The following is a 24,649-nucleotide window of genomic DNA, read 5'->3' as shown; positions in this document are numbered from 1 at the left end:
ATACTTGGGTTTATTTATATGCTTTCAGGATAGGAGGAGCTCGCCTAATCGTTAGTTTGGGCTTTCAAGTTTGACTGGTAGATAAATAATACTCTTGATCTTGATGCCACTCTTCACATTGTTAACATGTGGATGGGTTTTGTATGTAAGCAACTAAATATATCATTTTGCTTAACTTCTTCTATATAATACAATATAATGTGTGTGTGTGTGTGTGTGTGTGTGTGTGTGTGTGTGTGTGTCTATATATAAATATATAAATATATATATATATTGGTAAAATTCTTGATCCAGCCCTTATCATAGCATAAACAGAAAAACATAGTAAGATTAAGACCATCACTTTTGTTTCATGTGCTCACTACTAGTGTTTAATTCGTGAAAGCAAAGAAGATTGTACTTATATATATATGCTCTCCTAGCCTATTAAGATGTTTCTTAGCAACCATTCTTCATAACTACCAATCTTGAATCTCCACGGAATGGTAACGAGATCTTTTGACATCTTTCTTTACCATCTGAAACGATCAAAGGTCCCAGTAAGCGTGACTCCTGCGTAAGTAGGGTTGCAGAAGAAAAGATACTTTTAATCTCATCTACATTTCTAAACAAGTTGTTTTCATATTTGAAATCATGACCTTCTCAATGGCGTTTAAGATTCAACCAAGTAATTCATATCGTAAATCTATCAGTTAAATCAATTAATGCATTGATACGTAGCCCATCCTTTTATTCCTTATAAATATTCCTGATGAATAGAATGTCTTACGTGGTTGAGAAAAAAGAAATTTCAATATGAAAAGATGGTGTGTTTAATATAAAAAAAGAATTGCGATACATAAAGAGATGATAATTGTTAACTAAATCAAATATCTAATAAAAAAATCTGCTGCTAAGACATCCTATTCAATTATCTGGCTCATTTATAAGACATTGATACAGAAGACTCAAAGCATTTTACTTTTGCATGCACATGTAGCAATCAAAGGAGTAATTATTAATATCTCTACATTGACGTAGAATCAATATTTTGTATATATATATATATATATATATATATGCATGCAAGTAGAACTCTTCTTTCTTTCTTTTTTTAAAACGTCCTTTCTAGCACAGAGGGAGCCTCTGTGGGTACGGCGATCTCTTCAAGCAAGGCTACAGCCTCTCGAGTCTCGATGGCCCACCTGAGCACCGCCCTATTCAACTGCCATAGTGGGACGGAGGTGGGATGACTTTTAGCTCCAGGCGATGACGAGCGGACGGTGCAGTCGGACGATGTGGCTCCGACCAATTGACTTTTTGGACAGGGCAGTTAGCTCCTTAGTTTGATTATATTTGGCTGCTGTCCTTGGTTTGAGGTAATAGAGGGTGAAGAAGAGAGGATATACGCACTAGTTTTCTTTTTTGCTGCATGAGCAAAGCTTATGAAGTGCAATAAGTGATATATTTTATATTTTTTTTTAATATTAGAGCATATTTTTAATATAGAGAGTATGTATAAAATATATAGGTGATGTGTTATTTTTTTTTAAATCTCAGTGCGTATATTATTAAAAATTAAAACATACAAAAGATATATTTTTTTAGAACACGATAGTCTTTTGAGAATCTATTAAGGCAAATGATTCAATAAGAATTATTAACTTCTCTCTCCTAATTAAATAATACTAGATAAAATTAACCGGCAGTACAGATCACTTTTTAAAATTGTAAAGATAAATTAGTCATATTTTATTTCTCTCTTAGCTATCTATTTCTTTATTAAAAATAAAAATAATAATAAATCGATAGAAGTTGACATTACTTAAATTCTAATTTTTTTATCGATTAATCTAGTTATGTAAAATATCTTATATACCATTTAACTTATCATCAGATAAAAATTATTTTTAATAACTAATTGGCTAATATCAAATCATTACTCTAGAACTAAATCAGTTGAAAAATCTCAAAATTCCAATTTGATAATATGAGAGCCTATTTTTACTGATTAAAAAACTAAAAATAATTACTGCAAATCGCCAGAAGGATCATTAATTATGGCAATAAAAAGTACAAATATAACACATAAACAATGGTGATTATTAGTAAGAGTAAAAATATAGTTCATAGGAATTTAATAAATGTTATCTAAATTAAATAATCAGTTAATCTGCCATAACATTCTACTTCATCAATCCTGTTTATAAGAAAGGACACCAAAAAGACCCAAACATGTTAAATCAAGTCCTAAGACTGTCGAGTAATTTTGATCACTAGAAAACTCAATCCCATTTGTATCTTGATTCGTTGAAACATTTGAACAAAATATATCACGGATTAATCCAACTTCTTGTCATTCTTTCAATCTTGTCAAAAGGTCCGAGTATGATTTAAACTCATTTCACAAGTGCAGATACCATGTGATGACATGACCATGAATACTGTCGGCAGTCAGAGCGAAATATATTTCAACTCGAGGACATAGAGACATAGTCTTGTATACGGTGATATTTATATCAGTATAAATATCTCTCGTGAACCATCTGGCACCAAAGCTTCTTTAACTCAACATAAATCTTATTGTCCACGATAAAACCATGAAATGATTCCCTTTCTACTCGTACAGAGATAAATAGAAACTCTTATAGAAATAAAAATGATGGGATAAACCGCGTAAAGTAATCTGTTCTGAGCTACAATCCGAGAAATGTCTTCTTTAGGGCTGAATTATAAGTAGAGGCTGCAAAAGGTCAAATATGCGAGCATTAGACAAAAGATAAAAAGAAAAGGATTATATATATATATATATATATATATATATATAGAGAGAGAGAGAGAGAGAGAGAGAGAGAGAGAGAGATGTACCGTGTCAACACTAACTGGTTTTCCATCTTCGGCAACTATCTCCACAACTGTGCCTGACTGATCAGCCTGCATCAAAGAGAGAATGAAGTATCAGCCTAACCTAGCACAAGCATTTCAATGAATTCCTGCTCTTCATAAATTTGAATTTGAAAGTTGAAACGTCTTTCGCTCTTTTTTGAGTTCAAAGTGAATAATGTTTGAGCAAATTGTTCCAGAGTCATGTATTTGATACTGGCTAGTAGAACAGTTGAATGATGATCTAGGTTCTCGATTTAGTTTTCCGTCCTTTTCTAATATTATACAGCTTTATAAGAACGAAAAACAAAAGAAAAAGAATGATTTCATCCATATTTCAAGTTCATTGAACAATTACAATTTTGAGATGATTTCCTGGATATATGAAAGTTTTCTCAGCTGAAGGGCCAGACATAAAATAGGAAGTAGTCATCTCTGTTGAAGAAAGATCATGCACTCATCACTAATAACTATGGAGACCGATTATAAGATTATAGAAATCAAAATGAAATGCGGTTAGATGGAGATTACCTCGATCTCATTCATCAATTTCATGGCCTCAATAATGCAGACAACCTGTCCCTTTTGCACCTTATCTCCTACCTGAATAGCACACAAGGGTTAGATGGGTATAGATTGCCGCTCAATATATGCAACAAAAAAATATACACCAAAAATATACCTTGTGGAAAAGAAAGAGAAGAATATGAACGGACGCATTTTTATGGTTGATGAATTACTTACACATGAACAGATGCTTCAAGGGTACATATATACACAATTAGGGGCAAATGTACATTATGCAGGAGAGGTTGTCAAAAAGAAGCAAAAACATTTTCTGTTCATGCATGCAAATAAAGACACAGGAATAGAGCTATAGCACACATTGAATATTTGCAACATGCAAAGCGAAAGACATACGTCGGCGGGCATATGAGTAGGAAGGCTACCTTCACAAATGCAGGCTCCCCAGGTGCTGGGCTTCGGTAAAATGTCCCAGCCATGGGACATTTGAGAGGAGGAAGTGAAGACTTGCTTCCTCCTTTTGCAGGAGGAGGAAGGGCTAGTGCTGGTGCAGGAGCTGCTGCAGCAGGACTTGAAGGTGCAGGAGGAGCAGATTGAGGCATGGGAGTGGGTGACTGAAACATGACCTGGGGTTGTTGCATCATCATGGGATGAACAGGAGGAACAGGCTGTGGTAGAGCCTCTTTCTTTCTTATGATAAGTTCACAGTCATTATACTTTAGTTGCAACTCGGTTACATCCTTTGAATCCACAAGCCTGCTCAGAGGAAAACAAAAAAGAAAAAGAAAAGAAACAAGAGATGTTTAACAAATGGATCAAATGATTTATTATAAGATTATATATAAAAAACAAAAAAATATGTTCTCTATAAGAGCCGATGACCCTAGTAGGCTTCCTCTCTCTAGTCCTGAATGAACAGCTAGCTACATGTTCTGCCAATAGTGGAGTCAAGACTAATTTCTCAGGATCCAATAGACATTGCCATACTGAATAGGATTTTCTCAGTGAGCAAGTCAACCCATTTTTAGAAAATGATCTACCATAACATGCAGATCCCTCTGATCATCAACTTGCAATGTGCTTAAACTTAGACTTTCAATTGGATGTCTTCTATATCAACAGCAAGGACCTTCTCACATTTCTTCATTTTCCTATTGAGGATTACAGAGAAAAGATCCCTGATTTTTTTTCCCATGCTCTTCTTGATCATTACAAGCAAGTGGGGTATTCTTACATAACAAGTTGTGAAGCTTCAGCCAAAAATGCAGATATGGCAGACTCTGGTACAGGAGCTTGACTGGAAGATGCATCTGCTATGTCAGAATCTTTTTTCTTGGATAATGATAAAGTATCTTCCTTGGCTGATGCTGTCGGCAAAGAGTTTGAAGAACCCTCGATAGAAACCTTACAAGAAGATGTAGTTATAGGAAGTAAAAGAATGTTTATCTTACTTGCTAGGATGAAGAATCAAACTGAAGCAAGTACATACCTCTTGAACCTGGGCCTTAAGAACAGGGAATTGTCTCTCATCACGGCCCTGCAAAGCATCAAAGGGGAAGAGAAATGAAGGAGATGTCGGATGTGCACATCATACCATGTTTTCTCATTTTCCAAAGTTCTTTTTTTAATATATGTTTTTATTGACAGACAAAAAAAGTATCATTAGATTCATTGTCAACCATTAAGAATATAATTATAGATTTGTTAAGTATAAATGGGCCTAAAAGTAATCTTTTTTACAGCAATTATTCATTAAGTGGCCAACACTATCCATGTTAGTCCCTTCTAACATTTGATGCAGATTGTACATAAAAATTAACCAAAGCTGAGCCATCAATCATATCTTACTGGTAATTGTTGAAACATGCAGGCATAGTTTGATCGATGATTAAGAGGATTTACACAGTGGTAACTAGAAACTGTTTCCCACCACACAAATGAGGAAAACACACATTTTTTTTTCATGTTGTATGGCCTTAATCTCTCGCTCTCTCCCTCCTCTGTACCTCCCATTCTTAATTCATCTTCTCTTTCTTTTGTTACTTTCTTATTCACTCTGTTGTCAATTGACCTTTTTGTCGCAGATTGTATAAGATGTCAAATTTAACACAGATCTAAATTAATTCAACTGATTTAGCTAGTATAACTGGAGCAACAACTGATTTGAGAAGATAGAAAAGTATGGTTGCAGTATATATGGCAGAGCATTGACTATGGTGGGGTTGACAGCATGTAAATAGTATCAGCAGCAAAAAGATAGTCAGGGCTAGGCATCTCTTAGGAGTATGGGGAAGCGTTGAGAAGATGGAAATATGTTAAAATTAGACTTAGTCCTATGAGCTTAAGCTTTTGGGATGAAGTAGGATGCAATATGTATACCCAACACTTCCTTTAATGAAAGACACTTCAATTTCAAAGCAACAAACGAAATTCTAATAGACAAAGAAGAATATTTTCTACAGGGAACACAAAGCAAGAAGAAAAAACAAGCAATTTTTTTTATTGTCGTCATAAAAGGGGATCACTTATTGTGAACCCAAAGTCTTCATGGATTAAAGCCCTAAATAAACTCTCAGTGATGGGGGTAAGGTTGTGTGCATCTTGCACTCCACGAACCGGCATTTTTGGTAGGAGTCTTGTGCATTGGATAGGTTGGACATCCACCCTGAGGGTGGAAGGTTTTACATCTACTACACTTACTCCAAAATGTGAAGATAAGATGTACACCCTTAGTTTGCCATTGTTGTGGGGATTAAACATATATTGATCCATTGTCATCTTCAACTTTTACATGTTACTTACACTAAAAGTAGTAAATCTTCCGACTAATAATATAAATAATCCAAAATTTGAAAGTTGATTTTTAGCAAATGCAGGATTAGAATGTCGGTTCTGCAGCGTCATGTACTCAATTAACATTTAAATTACGTTTCTACACTCACGGAACTGTGTCCGACAGCAAATGAGTTGTCCTTCTTTCTACTCAAACAAGCTCATGCGCAAAAACTACCCCTAAGTCAAACTATATTGGAATTTACTCAGATTTAAACAGAAATGATGGGAGACCGGGAAACTTCCATCTTTCGCCCACTAAACAAAGAAATCCGCAATTAAGACCCTTCAACTTGTTCAAAATCCAATCTTAGTCCAATTTCCTCCACTCCTATTACAAAGCAATCAAGATCGAAAGAGCAAACTCACATGCGACAGCGAGAAGCTTCCAGATCCAGCAATCCAGGAAGATCCGACCTTGGAGACCGGCACGATTGAGCTCGGCTGCTGCTGCAACGCGTCTCGCCGGGACGAGCGGCCCCGGGCGGCAAAAGAGCACTTGGGGCAAGGGATTGTGATTGAAGCCATGGGCGAGCGGAGCTCTCAGATCGGGGAAGAGAGAGAAAGAGAGAGAGCTTTAGAGGGATAGAGAGAGGGATGAAGGGAAGTTAAAAGGAGGAGAAGGAGAAGAGGAGGGCGGAGGGAACGAAGCGAGATGAGATGGACTGAATGGAGAGACGTGATGCGATCTCAGCCGTCCGTGTCAGAGAGATCGATGAGATCGAGAGATCAGGTAGTGGAGCCCGCTCTACTCGGCATTGTGGTTTCCGCCCTTCTGGGCTTCGATGGAGTCACGTGCCATCCTGATGCAAATGGGTCCAGCAAAGCAAGTAATTTCTAGAGCATTCGAGTTTAAAATTAAAAAAAAATTAAAACATAATGTTTGTTTCTCATATTATTAGGCTATTGTCTTAAGTCAATTCTATAATAATTATTTTTAAAATAATATTTTTATTTTAAGAATAATTATTCTTATATTTTTTTTGTATTAATAAGGGTGTAATTAATACATTTGATGTAATATAAAATAAATAAAAAGATGAGAAATATCTATATTTTATAAATATTATATAAATATTTTTTAATTTAGTATAAATTAGATTGATGGAATAAATATCAAAGATAAATTAATAACTGAATGACCATGTAGTATAAAATATAATCATAATAAATAGTGCTTATATTTTAGAATAAAATTGTTATAATATTTAGCTATAATTCTAAAATAATAAAGTATATTTTATAATAAGAAAAAGAATTATTCGTGAATGGATGTAGTGTTATATATATTGCATAAGTTCATAGTTCAAAAAAAATAGTTCTCTTATCAATGCACAAAGTGTGACCCACAATACCTATGAAGGCGTAAAAGGTGTGAAGCTTCTTAAATAAACGTGAGCGGTGAGGGGCTTTTAAGAAGCAGCATATGTTTTTATTACCATTCATCTCACCTGGCAACTTTTGTTTACAAACGAACCCATCGTGGTAGAAGATAGCAAGAACAGTAGAAACAGAAAAACTCAATGCCACAAAGAGAAAGCATCAATATACTCTTTATCACAATTTTTCCCCTGCCATCCTCCGGCTGATGCCAGCGAACTCTGAAACGAACGCAAGTTCAACAATTGACACAGCTTACATAATAGGAAACGAGGAATTCTGCATCCAAGCAACCTCTTTACTTTCCTAAAGGCATTAACACCGAAAGCAATCTTATCACAAATATGAAACATGTCCAGATGTAACTTTTAATTGATGGCGTTATAAGTAGCGAAGTCAGTGGATGCTCATTATTGACAGAAATCAGAAATTTTACATGCCAAAAATAGTGAGAGAAGAGAGAACCAATTCCAGCCAGTGGGGCGCTTGATGCGCATGACTGCAACAATAATTAACAGGCAAGTGCATGACATCCGGTTTCATTTTTCTTCTTTTTGCTAATAGATAGCAAATACAAAAAAGATGTAAAAGGTTGATCTAATAGCGGAGGAGGTAGGTACGGCGCCTGAACCAGTTGTAGTCTGGAAGACCCTGAATCGGTCCCACAGCAGCAATTGCGACATCCTACAAAGTAATAACAGTAAACAAGATACAAGATTGATTTTCAGTGCATGAATTAATAAATAGACCGAGAGAAGTTTTATGAATTGGGAAAAGCAGTTAATTCAATCTTAATGTCAATTTCCTCACCAAGAGACTATCTGCATAGCACAGTGGTAGCTTAGCAGTATATTTGGGTTACTGTTCCCAGACAAGAGCTGGTACCAGCATTACCATGGATGGCTAAGAGTTCCATCCAGAAATTTAGTTCCATAATTTGAGGTAATAGACTGACTTAGACAGAGGAAATACTGGCCAACTTCAAAGTGAAAAAAAAAAAATTCCATGTGATTCTTTTTTCCACATTGTTAGCATTTTAAATAGATGAAATTTGTGATGCAGATATAAGCACACAGTTGTGTCAGTGGGGTAATAGATGTGCAATTTTCACCTGGTCAAATATGAAACGGTTGGCAACACGCTTGACAGTGCTTGCATCGACTGCATCAATCCTTGCAAAAAGTTCAGCAACAGGTATTCTTCGGCCATAGGTAAGTAACTGCAAGGACAAAATGAAGAAGATGAATTTCTAGGAGGAAATATAGATGGAGAAATCACAGGTATCAAGCTACCATAGCTGTCCATTAACACATGTCTACCTGACGTCCAATATCCTCAGCAACAGCGCTAGTACCATCAATGTGAAGTTGGAGAGAAGATTTCAGCTGAAAGACCATCAATTTACTCAATATATAAGCATGCTAATTTATAGAAACTGAAATATCAATTATCAACTCTTCAAAGCTAAAAAACTTTCACAGCTGGCAAGTCGCTAGCTGAAGCAGTTAGTAATGTGCAAGGTTTTGTATTTGATTATTTAATTGGCAGAGATTGCTAAAAACTGAATTTTATGTATAACATGTCTAGATTTCATATATGAGCATTAGCACAAGTCTAAAAACTTTGAAGTTCTTATAAAGAATATTAATATAGAAAACTGAATTTCAAACCAAAGATTTAATTCTATGGCATTGGTTTGCAAGGGGAAATTATATGTGAAGTTTTGTACTGGTGTTAGAAAGTGGTTCTAACCAGTCTCAATTGATTTTTCCAGAATGAATGATGTTAGAAAGGACTTTACCCTAACTTACACGGGTTTTCTGCATAAAATATCTTACATCTGTGGTTGCCTATCTTAAGCTTTATTATTATGCATAAATTAATTACTTTAGCATCTGGTAGTTTTGTGCAATTTTTTAGCATCTGGTAGTTTCGTTTCCTAGGGTTGTTAATTTTTCATAATGCAAGTATGCAACATAGACAGTATTTTAAGATATGTATAACTGGTGTAATAGCATGCGCAAATATATAGTATGCATTACTAAAGATATATCACCCATGCAAAATAAATATTATGAACTAAACAACATTTAGCAATGCAAACATTACCTGCTTGATTGTGCTCATGGAAGATTTGATATACATAGATGTATTATATCATTTGATATATATAATGTATCTTGCAATATGATAAGAGATTGTGGTTGAACAAAAAATCAAATAGACCAAAGTTCCAAAAATAACAATAAAAAAATGGATCTAACTCATCAAAATGCAAAGTATCTGCCAAGAAAAGACAGTCTTCTCTTCTCATTTAATTGCTCTAAGAACTAAAGCAGACAAAAAATCTCTTTCCTAATGAGCAGAAGCATTTCCTCATAGAAAAAAGAGAGTAAAACAATGAGTAATGGAAAACTACCTGATTCCGAGCACGAGTAACATCATCTTCTGTGACACGGTACGATAACTTGCTTATCTCGTACATAATAGCATAAGCCAAATCATCCAAGCAATCCGGCTGTTTACAAAAGTAATGGTGTGGTGATATCATAGGACATTCAAGTAGAAAGAATCTGTACTCATTAAAAATTGAAAGAATCTAAAAAATGACTCCCCTATAAAAAGAACAAATAGGCAGACAAGATAAGAAAACAGACAAAAATATGAACACTTGAGAAAAGAATGAACCATGCAAATCTATCGAAGAGTAGCAAGATGGTGCTTGCAAAACTTCAAGGCCTCATTTACTTTAAGATTAAAGAAAATCTATAATACTTGGTTTAGATCCTTACTCCTAAAATTGTACATCTACTTTAGAGTAGTGTAATAATTACATTTGATGTCATAAAATATTTTTTAAAAAAGGTACAAATATGAAGTAAAAATTCAAGTGCCCTTGATTTGACATATAATGATATAAATTTAAATTAAAATGTTCTCATTTTTTATAGGTATGCAATGGGATAGGTGGATAGTAGGAGAGAGGAGATAGATGGAAAAATGTGAGTGAAAAAATTTGGGCCTAAAAATTGAGTGAGAAGTTTTGGTTTGTGATAGATAAGTGGGTGGTATGAGATAGAAGAGACACTTTTTAAAATAATTTAAATCAAATGAAGGTTTAAATTGTAATTTGGCTTATGTGTAAAATAATTATGAATCGTATTTCTAAATCTAAATCAACAATAATTTGATCTTTCTTTTCTAATCTCAAGAATTGTTCCCTAATTTATAATAGGAAAAAAAAAAGATAATCCTGAAGTAAAAGGAGGCCAAATGAACTCTAAACTTGAGTTCGCCCAAGCAAACAACCATTCAAAGACTAAAGCATGCATAGTGTTGTTGGTGGAGTCTGCAAATTTTTACTGGGGAAGAGTGATGGAACACATAAGAATGTAACTAAAACTAATTCAACAAAGAAAAATTTACATACAGACCGACAAATAGACTGAAAGAGCAATCATACATGGTCACTCTACCCAAGCAAATTCATATACAAGAGAAAATAACAGAATTTATTTAGGAGAATATATAGAAGCAGGTATTAGACTTGTTTCATTTTTGGGCCTAGAAAGAATACTACATATCAATTTCATTAAAAACATCAAAACATGGACAGGTCTGCACTCATCCCGTGGATGGGAATATGGAAGTGTGTATTGGAGACTGGAAACTTGACGAAATACAGAGTCTAAGCAACTGCACAATTGGGCACTAACACCACAAGTACTCATGGCTCGGCCAAGGGAAAGGACAAAATAAAGGAAACTCTAGTAGAATTGACATCTGAATATATTCAATAAATTATAACATCAAGCACCTCGATAGACCTAGCAATTTCAAAGTAGCAAATATAGGCAATTGCATTGAGACTCCAACTTGTGGAAAAATGATGATTCAAGGATAGTTATATCAGGTCTAATCACAACTTATTATAAACTGAATATGATATTACCAATTTCATACAAGAGGATTAGCAGTAATAATGTCAATACAGATCCGATACTTGATATTACTATATAGGGAATTTTCATAGGAATGTATAAAGCAAGCGATGCTTTATGGATCAGAATATTATAGGCTTGAAAAAATATTCACTGAGTTTCTTTGAAATGGTAAATTTGAGACTGAAGATCAATAAAAAGTAGAAAAGATAAATAAGAAACGCTAGTCAGAAAAAAATTATGGGTGCCATCATTGAGAAGTTTCATCGGAATGTGATAAAGCAATCGATGCTCTATGGATCAGAATATTATAGGCTTGAAAAAATGTTCCCTGAGTTTCTTTGAGATGGTAAATTTGAGACTGGAGATCAATAAACAGTAGAAAAGATAAATAAGAAATGCTTTTGTCAGAAAAAAATTATGGCCATCATAGAGAAGTTACAAGAGAATTGACCAAGATGTTCTGTACATGTCGAATATAGACAGAAAGTGCATCATTATGAAGGAGTGATTTAGCTGAAACTTCTTGATTGGTAGGAAATTATACCCAGTTTTAGTAATCAAGATATATATATATATATATATAGAATATAGCTGTTTAATTATATAAGCAGCAACTTGAACCTGCATAACACAAACATGTAAATGCCATGTCCTATAAGGAGATAACCAAGATAAAGGAGGCAAAAACAGGTAGCAGCAAACAAATGTCCCTTTCAATCAGTGTGTTACTATCAACATGATTTAGTGATTTACATAAAGTGAAGCACAGGAAGACATTCTTTCAAGTATAAATAATGGCTAACCTTGGCAACAGCGTAAACACCAAAGAGGCCAGTATCCTTATAGTTGGTATTGAATGCCATCATGCTCTCAGCTATATCATTAATTGCGATCCTTTGTACAAGCTCTGAACTATATATAGAAGAATGTGGGGGCATAAGATAAGTGAATGAAGGTTGCAGATCAAAATTAAAGAGTCCAAAAATAATGGCACTACAGGACAAAAGAAGCATTAAAGACCTACCCCATGTGCTTTCCTCCACCGGCACCTTTGTTCCAAGAACCTAGCATAGATTGCATGACCATCAGAGCAATGGAATCGGGATCTGTCCAGGAGGCTCCACTAAAAGCAACCGCAAATTGTGCAAGTGGGATATCATCATCTATAATGCGAACCTGTCATTGAAATTATGGAGGACATAATTAATTGAAAAGAGATGGTTTATGATGGAGAAGCATCTATTAGCATTGAGATGGATAACCCTTACCTCAGAACCAGTAAAGGTAGCCGGTTCTTTTGCAACCAACTGGGATGCTGTAGTAGAATCACTAGATAGCTTCGTAAACAACTTCTTGACCTGCTCAACTATATCCTCATGCTTAACAGCACCAGCAGCAGAAATAACCTAAAATCAAAATGCAAAGTCAAAAGACGTTCAACTACACAAGCAATAATATGTGATTGGTTGATAATTAACTGAACAAATGAAAATTTGTAATAGATTCTAGCCTACTAATTTTCCACACCATTCTGGGAGCTGTATAATGAGTTGAAATATAGTTCTTAAGATGCTCTTTTGTAATTGTTCTGATGTTCTGTGCAGGCCCCAGGATAGTCCTGCCCAATGGAGTATATTGGAAAGCAGTTGCATGCAAATGATCAAAGATAACTTCTTCAGTTTGTCCCTCAACCTGCATAACAGAAAACAGAATAATTGTCAGTCTGTTGCCTCACTGGTAGACTCAGGAACTATGACAGACTCATGAGTCAACACTAATGAATGACCATCCTATGCCTAGATAGGAAGCAATATAAAGCATGCATATTACTTTAATAGGACTTGTTATTGGTGCAATAATCAAATTATTAAAGAATAGTTCACCATAATATAATAACCAGAACTTAAAAAAAGAAGTCAATGAAGAGGGAACATGTATGCAATGTTGGTCTAAACAGGGAAAAATAAGAACAGTGCAGAAAGGTTTATCATCTAAGAGAATAGATGTCATACAAGATAATCTCGATTCATGGAGGAATGGATATAAAAAGAGTGAAAGCAGCACACTCACGACTTCTATAACTAGACACGCAAGTAAAGAAACTCATCTGTAATGAGAAAAAGAACATCAAAGGTTCATATGAGCTATATGGCATAAGCAGTATCACTGTACAATATACATACATGTTCAGCCAAGAACAACATCATCCTCAAAAACAATAAAAGTGGATGAATATCCAAGCTGCCCTTAATGTTCACTAGTCTCCATCACAAAATCCAACCAAGAATATCTAACGTTTATCTAGATCGTTTTATCACAGACAGAGATTCCCATTTATAATCAGTCCACTTCAAATATGTTCAGCAAGATAAAAGTGACAGCTTTCTTGCACGACTGAAAAATAACAACTAAAAATACTAGGCAAAAAATAATTACCTCCTCCATCTCTCGGAGGATAACATCGCGCTCTCGATTAATCCGTCCCTCATCAAAGCTCGAGTTCTGCAATATATCCGCCAAGATCTCAAGCGCCTTTCCTACATCCTTCTCCATCACCTTGGCATAGTACGTGGTCTGCTCCCGAGATGTGTAAGCATTGAGATGCCCGCCCATATTCTCGATCTCCTCCTCGAGCTGCCGCACCGTCCGGTTCGCCGTCCCCTTAAAGATCATATGCTCGAGGAAGTGCGCAGTGCCGTTAGTCTCCTCGGTCTCGAACCGGCTGCCAGCATCGATCCAGACGCCGACGGTGGCCGTGGCGGAGGCGAGGGAGGATTCTGTGGCGATGCGGAGGCCGGTGGGGAGAGTGGTGACGCGGGTCTCCGGCGAGGAGAGAATAGAGGAGTGATCGGCGAGAGCTGGGATGGGCGACGCGTGGCGGACGAACCGGGGGTCGGGGTCATCGAGCCGCTTGATCTTGGACTTAACGGCTTCGACGAGGCGATCGTAGATCATGGTTGGGGGAGTCTCAGGGAGATCGCTGGATACCGCGGTGGCGACGGCCGCTGATGTGGAGGCCGATCGGGAGAGGAGGATATGAGAGGTTAGGGTACGGGATCGGCGAGCCAGAGGCAAGAGTCTGTGGATCGCCATTTTGGGGCGTAGCCTTTGGGAGAGGAGGAAGGGGATCTAGGTGTCAGGGTTTGGAGGGTTTGGATCGGGGTGGGGAAGAAGAGGGAGAGAAGAGATTGCAGCCGCCGAGAGAAGCGACTGGGATGAGGAGACGAGAATTTTGGGGATCGACTTGGGGAGTTCTAGTGGGGAGAAGATCGCCTGCAGAACCAGTTGTAGAAAGTTCTTACGGTCAGATAACTTGGCAGATACTGATTGGATGTCAAATCAGCTAAAATTCTTATTTCAATGTTTTTAGTAGTAAATTAAATTAAGGGTTAATAAGACGAACTATACTGAAAATATTATTGATAGAGGAGATAGAGATAGTGGATTAGTGGGTTATAATTTAAGGGGGGGTAAAATTCAAATTTAATTAAATAAAACCAAAATTTTTGGTAAATATCCTCCAAATTCCTCAATATCGATCATACACATCTCAGCCGTCCGATCAATTACCAATCACCCCCAACTGCGTCTATAAAAACCTTCGGCTTTTAGCCTTCCGCCCTTTTCTGTGGAAACCCTAACCCTAGCTGGAGATCACCTCTGGTTTTCGGCAATGGAGGCGGCAAGAACAGTAAAAGACGTCTCACCCCACGAGTTCGTGAAGGCGTACTCCGCCCACCTCAAGAGATCCGGCAAGGTTCGGTCGATCTCCTCCTCCTTCAATTTTCCTAGGATTTTGAAGGTTTTCGATCTTTATTGTGCAAAAAATCCGATGTTTCGTTTGCATATAATATCTCTAGTTAAAGTTATCTCTGGAACTGGAATCGGCCGTTAATTTTCTTGGGAAAAGGTATTACACTTGGTTTAATGCATTGATTTGGAGCCATGGAGAGATTGGTTAACGTACAACTTTTTGTGATAAATTTGGATGGTTAGTTGCAGTTCAAAGTAGGGTGGGTGGGTGGGTAAGAACTTATTATATGAAAGACATGCTAAGGGAGTGCCGAGCCCTACTTTTAAGTACACAAGTATTTGAGATCTATTTGTTAAGAATTTAGAGCTGGCTAAACTAAGAATATTTGTCACATTGTCTGTGTATTGCGTAAAGTGTAAGAAAATTTCAGGCAATTATGCCTTGATTTTTTCCCTTCTTGGTTACTATAAGCAATTTGAGGCATGTTTCAGCTTAAGTTTGTCTTTTTGTTTTTTATTTTTTATTTTTTATTTTTGAGAAGAGTTTGTCTTATTGTTGAGTGAGTAGATTCTCCTTTTAATCATCCAAAAGGTAAAGTTTGCCTTACATGATTTTTCTAGAGCTTGTTTAGCCTCTAGATTTGAAATCACTGCTTATATACTAGCATTGGTTGTACCTTATCAGCAGAATCTCATATGATGGAATAGTTGCCTGATTTTCCTCTGCTCCTCATTGTTTGAAGGACTTTCCCTTTCAGTATCTTTTGTCATGAAAGGTTTTCCAATTGGTGCTTACAAATGTTAACTCTAATTCTTAGAGTAAATGACAAACAAATGTTAGCACTAATTCTGAGGGTTTAAATGACAAGAGAACCTATGCATAGGTTACCAGCAACTTCCCCTTGTTTTTCTCTCTTTTTTTAATAAAGATTAATCCTTCCTCTGTTTGAATAGATGGAACTTCCTCATTGGACTGACATTGTGAAGACTGGAAGGTTCAAGGAACTTGCTCCTTATGACCCTGATTGGTATTACATTAGAGCTGGTAATGAACCTTCTCGTGATCTCATCACTTTCATTTTATTTGTATCCCTATGTTAGAATTTTTGGTACTATATTTTTAGTTGGCATTGCAGATTAACATGCTTGAAGAATGAAGTTTATTGTAGTTAACTTTCTGTTTTCTTCTTGGGCTGAGTTGCATATATTCATTCATCTTGCAGCTTCGATGGCAAGGAAGATCTATCTAAGGCAAGGCATTGGTGTAGGTGGTTTCCAGAAGATCTATGGAGGGCGTAAAAGGAATGGAAGTCGTCCACCACATTTCTGCAAAAGCAGTGGAGCGGTGGCTCGCCACATCCTTCAGCAATTGCAGAAAATGAACATTATTGACGTCAGTTCTAAAGGGTAACCGCTCATGCCTTTTTTGTTCCTTTGGCCTTTATATAACATGAGATAGCCGGTATTTTCATCTTTTTGCATGACTTAGAAAATCAGTCATTAAAATTTCTCACTGCCAAGATGATTATTGCAGTTTGTATAAACAATATCTTTTGTTGTGTTTCAGTGGAAGGATGATAACCTCCCAAGGCCGGCGTGATTTGGATCAAGTAGCAGGACGAGTTGCCATTGTACCTTGAGTGAACTTTTTGGGCTTGTGATCCCGGTGATTTTAAGGAATGGACCTCTCTGCTGTCTGGTCTGCGGCAATTTTGCTGTTCAAGAGTTTTTTCATTAGCTGTTCGTTTTAATCTAAACATAGTCATGAACCAGAACATTTGTCGGTGTTATTGTAGGGTCGCTCTATCATATTGCTTAATATTTTGCATGGATTTAGCTGTTTCATGAAAAGAATATTATGAAACACTTAATCAATTAATCATGGTAATTGCTGAACTGTGTTATTTGAGCAAATAACAATTTGTTCTTTCAGCATGGTGGATTTAACTTCAATAATGTTTAGCTGGCAAGTGATTTTAAGCCAAGGACACTTAATATGAATGCACCATATCCAGATTTTCCCTATGTAAGCTGGATTTTTCGTCAATGAAGTAAGCTTACCATGTAAGTAAATCATTCCAGGAAACATTAGTTATTTATACAATGTGATATCACCTAAAGGCCTTCCTTCAGTGTCTGGAAGCTTGAGAAGGAAACAAGAAAAACAAGAACAAGTTCTTGGAAGGTTTTGTCTCGTGAGTGAAACAAACATCTTTGGACCCATCATCATGATATCACACTGGACACCAACTGACGTTTGGGTTCTATACAGATGGTAAAATTCATGCTGGAACTTCCCTTTGTGCATCAAAATAATGCTTTGATAAATTCGTCAGTGTTTGATACTAGTTATACTAGGAAATTTGGTATAAACCACAAAAAGAGAAAGGAGAAAAAAATATATCTGCAGAACTTAATTGCTCAGCTTCCAGGAGTCCATGAAACTTCACATTGTTCAGCTCAGGAGAACCCAGCAGTGAGTCACTGTGGTCAATAGAAATAATTAATATTGAGCTTCAAATACAATCTCATGCATTAGATAATAGGAGGAAGCTAGAAGAAGCATAAGACAGCAAATTGTATGAGAAAAAAAGAGAGTACCTACTCCACCAACGATGTTTTGATGCGTGATAAAAGGAAGAAGAGGGGAATAAATCTATATCAAGTGACATGGGACTCATTAGTAAGTAGGAACTCTACCTTCAACTGTAAAGGCCACTGTGATGGCCATATGCAGTCAAGAATTCCAAAAAGTGTATAAAAGAGACACTCACCGAGATAGCTTTTCTGGTCTGGTATGAAACCTTGGCTCCTTTAGGCACTGTCCTGGCCTCCTGGGTCTTATAGAGAAATTTAAACTATGAAGAATGCAGCAATTTTGATGACAATAAGAATACAAACATTATATCAGATATTTGCAACTTACTTCTTTGAAATGAAAAGCCTATCAAAGTATTGCATGCATTGAGCTTTCGGTGTGAGCTCGTTTTTGTATTTCTCCTTCTTGCAACTATGAAACAAATCAATTGCATTGCTTCGGTGATCATTAAAAGAAACGAGGTATGAAATTTATACGTTTTTCTGCCTCTCTTCCTCCGGTCTTTGTTGTTCAGCACAAATCTTCTTGGCAACCTAGATATCCAAATAATTGCAAGGCTCATGTATTGTGCTAGCATTACTTAGAGATGATTAAAATGGAACAATTTAATAGGAATTTTACCTTATAATCGAACTCAGCATGTGCGACTGTGAGAACGTCACTGTGAAGCACAAGATTGATTGGCTCAGTGCTCTCCTTAACTTGAGATCAAGCCAAAAAAAAGTACCTATTGAGCCAAGCCGAGCTAGGCCCAGCTCGCTCAAGCTCGGCTTGTTTACACCCTTAAATGTAAGTTAATTACAGGGGTACCTCCGGTTCACTTGTTATCAATCGGAGACCTTGTGCGATAGGTATCCGCAACTTTTCCTCTTCCATGAGCAACTTTTTCACTTTTTTCGTGAATTTCTCTTCCTTGAGTTGCCCTCTTTGCTGGGACAGAGCAACATATATATATATCACATACATAAAGCATATAACCTTATTTATGCATCTAAATCTACAGAATTCAGAGAAATTCTTCTCCAGTGTGACTTAATTTTGCATAAAAACAAATTCTGACAATCTCTAAGAATGTGGGCCATATTGCTGGCTACTGAGTTATAACTTACGATGATATATCATGATAATAAACAGCTAAGATGATTATTGGCGCATCATAGTAAAGCATGTTAATTCATGTTGACGCATCATTGTAGAAACAAACTTGTGGCTCATGTACCGTAAAAGTTACTCACAAAAGCTTAGTTGAGATTTGTAACAAACGGAAGAAAATGAGCCAGATTTCTGATGCCAACTGATATGCAGAGTGAGAAAGTCATTACTTTCTAACATGTAATATCACCTCATTCAGCTAAATTATATCAGAAGTTAGAAACAAAAGTTTAAAAAAAAAAAATTAAACCTATCAATTTAGGCTCTCATATTTTGCTTCCCATGTTCATGTGCAACTGAATCTAATCTAGTAGGGCTATAATTCTATATTTTTTTTTCCCACTCTTCATTCTACTTGTTTGCGAATTATATATTCCATGAAGAAGCATTAATATGTAGAGAAAGAAAAACTAGAAAGTTATCACAATACCTCACAGTCCTCAACTTGAAGAGATGCTGGTTGGTCGCCTTGAGCTTCTTAATCCAGCTCCTTCCTGAATCCTGATGACTCAGAGCTCTTAACAAGCATAAAAACAATCAGTAGACAACATAAAAAACTAAATTTAAAAGCAATAGAAAGCCATCAATAGTTACATTACGCCTACTCCTTCCATACCCACTTGAAGTCCCGCTACTCCAACTCAATCTTGAAGGAGATATTGATCAAATTGACGAAGATTGAGAAAGAAAAAAAAAGTTGTAAAGAAATTTCTCATCTTTACCAATTTTTATTATAACTAACCTATCATCATTGCTCTCCATCTAAAGGTAAAGAAGCCTTGAATCAAACTCAGTGGTAGAGAAATCAGATGCCGAATTTACCTCGTTCTCAGATTCCTTTGCCGCCTGATGCAACCCGGGCAATGCCCAATTCATCACTCTCGTTTCTTCGCCTTTCTCAGCCTCCACCTCCCTCGGAATGGAAAGAAGACTCTCGAACGCCCTCACCAAATGCTTTACTCGCCCAGCCCCCGGCTCCGGCATACTAGTCATGGCCTCCTCCATCACCAAGCTCCTCATTTTCCTCACTTCCAAAGTATACTCCTTTTGATTCCTCGTCATACCATCTTTCTTAAAGAACTCTTCCTGGGAAACCCGGCGGACCTCGTAGTTTTCTTCCTCGCATTCCTTGGAATCAGAACCATTTCTGCCTCCTTTTGAACTCTTGTCGTTGACGACGGACTTTCCCGGTTTCGGCGGCCGAGGGGTTTTGGGGGCTGATTCCTTCGCCTGAGGGGAGATGCGTATATTTGGACTGGAATTCTCGGAATTGTGGCACATTATGGAGGTGGGGACTCGAGAGGGATGCGGATTCTTCTTGGGAGTCAACATCTAGGTTAGTTCTTGACGGTGGAATTGGGTAGAAGAAAAGGGTTTGCTCACTTCCTTTTCTAATTCTTCTTATTCTCTTGTTGATTGGGATTTGGGAATGGAGAAGTTATTGGGGTTGGAGAGGAAGAGGGGAGAAGCAGTGACCGTTGGGTTTTCCGGGCTTCTGGCAACGACTAGTTTCTATGGCGGTGCCTCGCGAGAGAGATTTAAATGCCAGACTACTAAGTCGTAGCCGTTTGTCCGTTAGATCGGGGGAGAGGAGCCTCGAGATTGGAGCCAAGCCGCTTGGGGGGGTATGAAATTTGCATATCACACCCTACGACGGTTGGTATTATAACTTCACTATCCGCGTTTTTATTATTTATTTATTAATAGCAAAATGCAAGGACGAAAACCGAAAATTTGTTAAATACAGGGAGTCAAATGCAAAACTCTCGAAGAAAATCGCCTATATTAACACTTGCCTATTTTGCATGGTTAGACACAGTCCGCGAAAGGAGGAAGACTAGATCTCATCTTGGCTTCTCAGTTTAGTATTTGACGTCGTCTCTTTCTCTCCAAGAACTAAGGTACAAATCTGAATTCCTAGTCTTCTTCCAATTCACGAGGGTAATTTTTTTCTTTCTTCTTATCTGATCGAGATCTGCGTTTTGATCTTGTTGGCTCGTCGCTGCTATCGCCGAATCCAGTTTCTGATTTAATTTTGTGATTATGTACTATAATATCTCGCTTTCTTCTCTCCTGTCTTCATTTCCGTGTAGATTCTTTACCTGTTTGGCGTTATTACTTCACTGTTTCGTAGATCTGTACGTTCTCTTTTGAAATTTTAAGTGGATCTGGTGGAAATCGACTTAGATATCAGTTGCAGTTGCAAATCAATCTGATTTCCATAGAAGATTCGGATCTGGTTATGATTTGATCGATTTGAGTAGCTATCTTTAAAATTTCGCAGATCTCTATGCTCTATGTGCTGATCTACCTGCTAAATTACATATCTGTCGTGCAATTCTTGAGCAATTTTATAGTCGAGAACATTTGGCATGATCCAGATGTATCCTATAGTTAATTTGTTATGAGATCTTAGATATTAAATCTAGATCAGTTTTGCGGATAAAAACTTCGTGTTTCTCAAGTCTTTGATTAATTTTCAAGTCCTGCTCAGATAATTTCTTCGGAATGGGCAAAAAGAACTTGAGTGAGTTAGTTTATGTGATCTTTTACTAAGAGATTTAACAATGGTCTCTTTCTTTAAATCAAGGCTGTAAAACATATCACCTATTTGTTGAAATGCCTAATGTTCTGGAGATCTGATTGTTCACATGAATTTTCAGATGCTGCTGATATTTTCTCATTATTGTTATCCTTTTGTTGTTCGTGATATTGATTCAGACAGTTTTTGCTAAGAAGATGGTGAAGATCTGCTGCCTTGGAGCTGGCTATGTCGGTGGTCCGACTATGGCTGTCATTGCTCTTAAATGTCCAGCCATTGAGGTGGTTGTTGTGGACATCTCTGTTGCTCGCATCTCAGCATGGAACAGTGATCAGCTTCCAATCTATGAGCCAGGCCTTGAAGACGTGGTCAAGGAGTGCAGAGGGAGGAACCTATTCTTCAGCACTGACATAGAAAAGCATGTCTCTGAGGCTGACATAATATTTGTATCGGTGAATACACCGACAAAAACCCGTGGACTTGGAGCTGGCAAAGCTGCCGATCTCACTTACTGGGAGAGCGCTGCCCGCATGATTGCCGATGTTTCAAAGTCTGACAAGATTGTGGTAGAGAAGTCCACTGTTCCCGTCAAGACTGCAGAGGCCATTGAGAAAATTTTGACCCACAACAGTAAAGGTATCAACTTTCAGATCCTCTCAAATCCGGAGTTCCTTGCAGAGGGTACTGCGATTAAGGACCTGTTCAACCCTGATAGAGTGCTTATTGGTGGACGGGAGACTCCAGAGGGCCGCAAAGCTGTTCAAGCACTGAAGGATGTCTATGCCAATTGGGTCCCTGAGGATCGGATTTTAACAACCAATCTATGGTCTGCTGAGCTATCGAAGCTTGCTGCGAATGCCTTTTTGGCCCAGAGGATATCATCTGTCAATGCAATATCAGCACTCTGTGAGGCCACAGGTGCTAATGTGACTGAGGTGGCATATGCTGTGGGGAAGGACTCAAGGATTGGGCCTAAATTCTTAAATGCTAGTGTTGGTTTTGGAGGTTCATGTTTCCAGAAAGATATCCTTAACCTTGTCTACATTTGTGAGTGCAACGGTCTGCCCGAGGTGGCAGACTACTGGAAACAGGTCATCAAGATTAATGATTACCAGAAGAGCCGGTTTGTGAACCGAGTGGTGTCTTCCATGTTCAACACCGTTTCAGGAAAGAAGATCGCGGTGCTTGGATTTGCATTCAAGAAAGACACTGGGGACACTAGGGAGACTGCTGCTATTGATGTTTGCAAGGGCCTCTTGGGCGACAAAGCTAAGATTAGCATCTATGACCCTCAGGTGACCGAGGACCAGATCCAGCGTGACCTTGCTATGAACAAGTTTGATTGGGACCACCCAATCCATCTGCAGCCAATGAGCCCCTCAACTGTGAAGCAGGTGACTGTGACCTGGGATGCATATGAGGCCACTAAGGGGGCTCATGGGATCTGTATCCTAACTGAGTGGGATGAGTTCAAGAAGCTTGACTATGTTAAGATATATGAAAGCATGCAGAAGCCAGCATTTTTATTTGATGGGCGCAATGTAGTGGACTCTGAGAAGCTTAGGGAGATTGGGTTTATCGTTTACTCTATTGGGAAGCCGCTTGATCCATGGCTAAAAGATATGCCTGCTGTGGCCTAGTAAGATGCTGTTGTAGAAAGAGAAAGAAGACCTGTTGGAACAAATGAGGGTTGTCAGCTATATGATTTACTCACTATTCTCTATAATTGTTTCTTCTTATTGAAGACGAGATATCTTCTTAAAGGCTATATCTGAAATCATAGTTTAAATTTCATATGAAGTGTCTTTGGTTGCATTTAAAAGCGACTGATGTTTTCTCTACCCTTTTATGTGGTTCTTCTTTCATGTCATCATTGATCATTAAGGTATGTGAGTATTTCTTGCAGTTGCGTTTCTTTTTGATCTTGTAACTTTATCTATGCTCTTTTCTGACATCTATGGAAAAAATAATGTGGTTCAGGCCAATGTTATCTTGTCCAGTGTCCTTCAACAATTAGTATATGCTGTATCCCCTGGTTCCTCATTTGCATTGTATTGTGTTCTTTTATGTTTTTAAGTGAGCATCTGAAAGTAAATGATGAGACCAGAGAAGAAAAGTTGACTGGCTAGTCTTAGTTGTATAAACTAGGGGAAAGCAAGGAGATGTTATTCACGTTTGGATTGTTTAGTTGCTATTAAGGTCTCTGGTACCTTTGGGTTAGTCTACAATAAAGCTTTTGATTACTACCAGAGGCTGGGAGAAAGATAAGGAGAGGTCAACTACTCTTTTGATTTGGAAGGAAGGTGTCTCCTGTGATGGGCTTGGGCTCTTCCAAGCAAGGCTATTTGCAAGATTAGGTTTTGTTAGCTCTTTAATATTCTTGCAAATGGACTGCTTTTAGATATATCTCTAATTAGTACTTAAGAAAATATTTTCAGTATATACTCTACTTCTCTCTCACTCTCTCTTGTCCACCTTTATATATATAATATATACAAAGAACCCTTGAAAGCATTTTAGAATGACCAAGAGGTGGCTTCTTTTAATTGATACATCTAAGAAAATGACAAGTTGATATGCAAATAGTATCAACTGCTGAGATAACTGGGTTCAACAGATTGATCCTACGTGTCAGGGTACTATCCGTCCGATTAAGATTGCTTACATGCAAGGATTTCTCCTCCAGATCCCATCCAATTACCAGGAAAATCAAGTAAAACAACGCGAGGATAACTCTTGCAACAAAACCACCCTCTCTTTCTCGCTCCACAATTTAAAGATCTCATCTTTCCTCCTCCATTGGCCTCCAAGAGAGAGAACAGAGTGTTCAAAACCAGAGCTCGAACTGGAAGCCGGAGACCCAGACGTAAATCTTTGATGGGTTCTTCTCGGATCAACCAAAAGTCCATTATTTGTGAGCTTTCTTGCTGGTTTTCCTAATCTTGGAGCTTAACAATGGAGGGAGATCAAGAGCTGAAGCATTGCTGCAACGTTTGCGGGAAGAGATATAGTAACGGGCGGGCCTTGGGTGGGCACAAGAAGTCTCACAAGCTCTTCAAC

General features: G+C 37.5%; 5 protein-coding genes across 6 annotated transcripts; 2 read left to right on the top strand and 3 right to left on the bottom strand.

Moving 5' to 3' along the window:
• Nucleotides 1-2,526: 2,526 nt before the first annotated feature.
• Nucleotides 2,527-6,869, bottom strand: LOC140774965 (biotin carboxyl carrier protein of acetyl-CoA carboxylase 1, chloroplastic-like). The gene is made up of 7 exons (XM_073118167.1): nucleotides 6,589-6,869; nucleotides 4,877-4,924; nucleotides 4,622-4,791; nucleotides 3,813-4,143; nucleotides 3,394-3,465; nucleotides 2,848-2,913; nucleotides 2,527-2,722 (listed from the first exon to the last, which is right to left on the bottom strand). The coding sequence occupies exons 1-7, from the start codon at nucleotides 6,745-6,747 to the stop codon at nucleotides 2,699-2,701; spliced, it is 870 nt and encodes a 289-aa protein (XP_072974268.1). The 5' UTR covers nucleotides 6,748-6,869; the 3' UTR covers nucleotides 2,527-2,698.
• Nucleotides 6,870-7,980: 1,111 nt separating this feature from the next.
• Nucleotides 7,981-14,764, bottom strand: LOC140773840 (probable mitochondrial-processing peptidase subunit beta, mitochondrial). The gene is made up of 9 exons (XM_073116608.1): nucleotides 13,980-14,764; nucleotides 13,071-13,235; nucleotides 12,812-12,949; nucleotides 12,568-12,719; nucleotides 12,347-12,455; nucleotides 10,019-10,117; nucleotides 8,919-8,984; nucleotides 8,711-8,818; nucleotides 7,981-8,283 (listed from the first exon to the last, which is right to left on the bottom strand). The coding sequence occupies exons 1-9, from the start codon at nucleotides 14,634-14,636 to the stop codon at nucleotides 8,197-8,199; spliced, it is 1,581 nt and encodes a 526-aa protein (XP_072972709.1). The 5' UTR covers nucleotides 14,637-14,764; the 3' UTR covers nucleotides 7,981-8,196.
• A 383-nt stretch (nucleotides 14,765-15,147) lies between these two features.
• Nucleotides 15,148-17,192, top strand: LOC140773812 (small ribosomal subunit protein eS19). Its single transcript, XM_073116566.1, has 4 exons — nucleotides 15,148-15,300; nucleotides 16,251-16,341; nucleotides 16,520-16,703; nucleotides 16,864-17,192. Exons 1-4 carry the CDS (start codon nucleotides 15,217-15,219, stop codon nucleotides 16,934-16,936), a joined length of 432 nt encoding a protein of 143 aa, XP_072972667.1. The 5' UTR covers nucleotides 15,148-15,216; the 3' UTR covers nucleotides 16,937-17,192.
• Nucleotides 17,193-18,748: 1,556 nt separating this feature from the next.
• LOC140774776 (microtubule-destabilizing protein 60-like) lies at nucleotides 18,749-20,530 on the bottom strand. Of its 2 annotated transcripts, none has more exons than XM_073117891.1 (3): nucleotides 19,870-20,530; nucleotides 19,478-19,564; nucleotides 18,749-18,825 (listed from the first exon to the last, which is right to left on the bottom strand). In XM_073117891.1, the coding sequence occupies exons 1-2, from the start codon at nucleotides 20,377-20,379 to the stop codon at nucleotides 19,526-19,528; spliced, it is 549 nt and encodes a 182-aa protein (XP_072973992.1). In that variant the 5' UTR covers nucleotides 20,380-20,530; the 3' UTR covers nucleotides 18,749-18,825; nucleotides 19,478-19,525. The 2 variants fall into 2 exon arrangements, with proteins under 2 accessions (XP_072973992.1, XP_072973991.1); XM_073117890.1 differs by having other exon boundaries at nucleotides 19,478-19,548.
• A 315-nt stretch (nucleotides 20,531-20,845) lies between these two features.
• LOC140774497 (UDP-glucose 6-dehydrogenase 4-like) lies at nucleotides 20,846-23,505 on the top strand. The gene is made up of 2 exons (XM_073117514.1): nucleotides 20,846-20,948; nucleotides 21,769-23,505. The coding sequence occupies exon 2, from the start codon at nucleotides 21,787-21,789 to the stop codon at nucleotides 23,227-23,229; it is 1,443 nt and encodes a 480-aa protein (XP_072973615.1). The 5' UTR covers nucleotides 20,846-20,948; nucleotides 21,769-21,786; the 3' UTR covers nucleotides 23,230-23,505.
• Nucleotides 23,506-24,649: the final 1,144 nt, after the last annotated feature.

The sequence above is a fragment of the Typha angustifolia genome, chromosome 13 (genome assembly GCF_048772165.1).
Source record: "Typha angustifolia cultivar Huaian chromosome 13, ASM4877216v1, whole genome shotgun sequence".
Classification (NCBI taxonomy): Eukaryota; Viridiplantae; Streptophyta; class Magnoliopsida; order Poales; family Typhaceae; genus Typha; species Typha angustifolia.
This window is presented reverse-complemented; position numbering and strand designations above follow the sequence as displayed.

Excerpts from the sequence above, each read along its gene's own strand:
- LOC140774965 (XM_073118167.1), bottom strand. The coding sequence starts at position 6,747 with ATGGCTTCAATCACAATCCCTTGCCCCAAGTGCTCTTTTGCCGCCCGG. Across the intron at positions 4,144-4,621 it reads GAAGCTTCACAACTTGTTAT|GCTTGTGGATTCAAAGGATG; the intron begins GTAAGAATACCC and ends TCCTCTGAGCAG. Across the intron at positions 3,466-3,812 it reads GGGAGCCTGCATTTGTGAAG|GTAGGAGATAAGGTGCAAAA; the intron begins GTAGCCTTCCTA and ends TGTGCTATTCAG.
- LOC140773840 (XM_073116608.1), bottom strand. The coding sequence starts at position 14,636 with ATGGCGATCCACAGACTCTTGCCTCTGGCTCGCCGATCCCGTACCCTA. Across the intron at positions 12,950-13,070 it reads ATTATACAGCTCCCAGAATG|GTTATTTCTGCTGCTGGTGC; the intron begins GTGTGGAAAATT and ends TTTTGATTTTAG. Across the intron at positions 10,118-12,346 it reads GTGTTTACGCTGTTGCCAAG|CCGGATTGCTTGGATGATTT; the intron begins GTTAGCCATTAT and ends TTTTGTAAACAG.
- LOC140773812 (XM_073116566.1), top strand. The coding sequence starts at position 15,217 with ATGGAGGCGGCAAGAACAGTAAAAGACGTCTCACCCCACGAGTTCGTG. Across the intron at positions 16,342-16,519 it reads TTGGTATTACATTAGAGCTG|CTTCGATGGCAAGGAAGATC; the intron begins GTAATGAACCTT and ends TTCATCTTGCAG. Across the intron at positions 16,704-16,863 it reads ATTGACGTCAGTTCTAAAGG|TGGAAGGATGATAACCTCCC; the intron begins GTAACCGCTCAT and ends GTTGTGTTTCAG.
- LOC140774776 (XM_073117890.1), bottom strand. The coding sequence starts at position 20,379 with ATGTTGACTCCCAAGAAGAATCCGCATCCCTCTCGAGTCCCCACCTCC. Across the intron at positions 19,549-19,869 it reads CAAAGGAATCTGAGAACGAG|GATTCAGGAAGGAGCTGGAT; the intron begins GTAAATTCGGCA and ends CTGAGTCATCAG. Across the intron at positions 18,826-19,477 it reads TTCAAGTTGAGGACTGTGAG|CAAAGAGGGCAACTCAAGGA; the intron begins GTATTGTGATAA and ends GCTCTGTCCCAG.
- LOC140774497 (XM_073117514.1), top strand. The coding sequence starts at position 21,787 with ATGGTGAAGATCTGCTGCCTTGGAGCTGGCTATGTCGGTGGTCCGACT.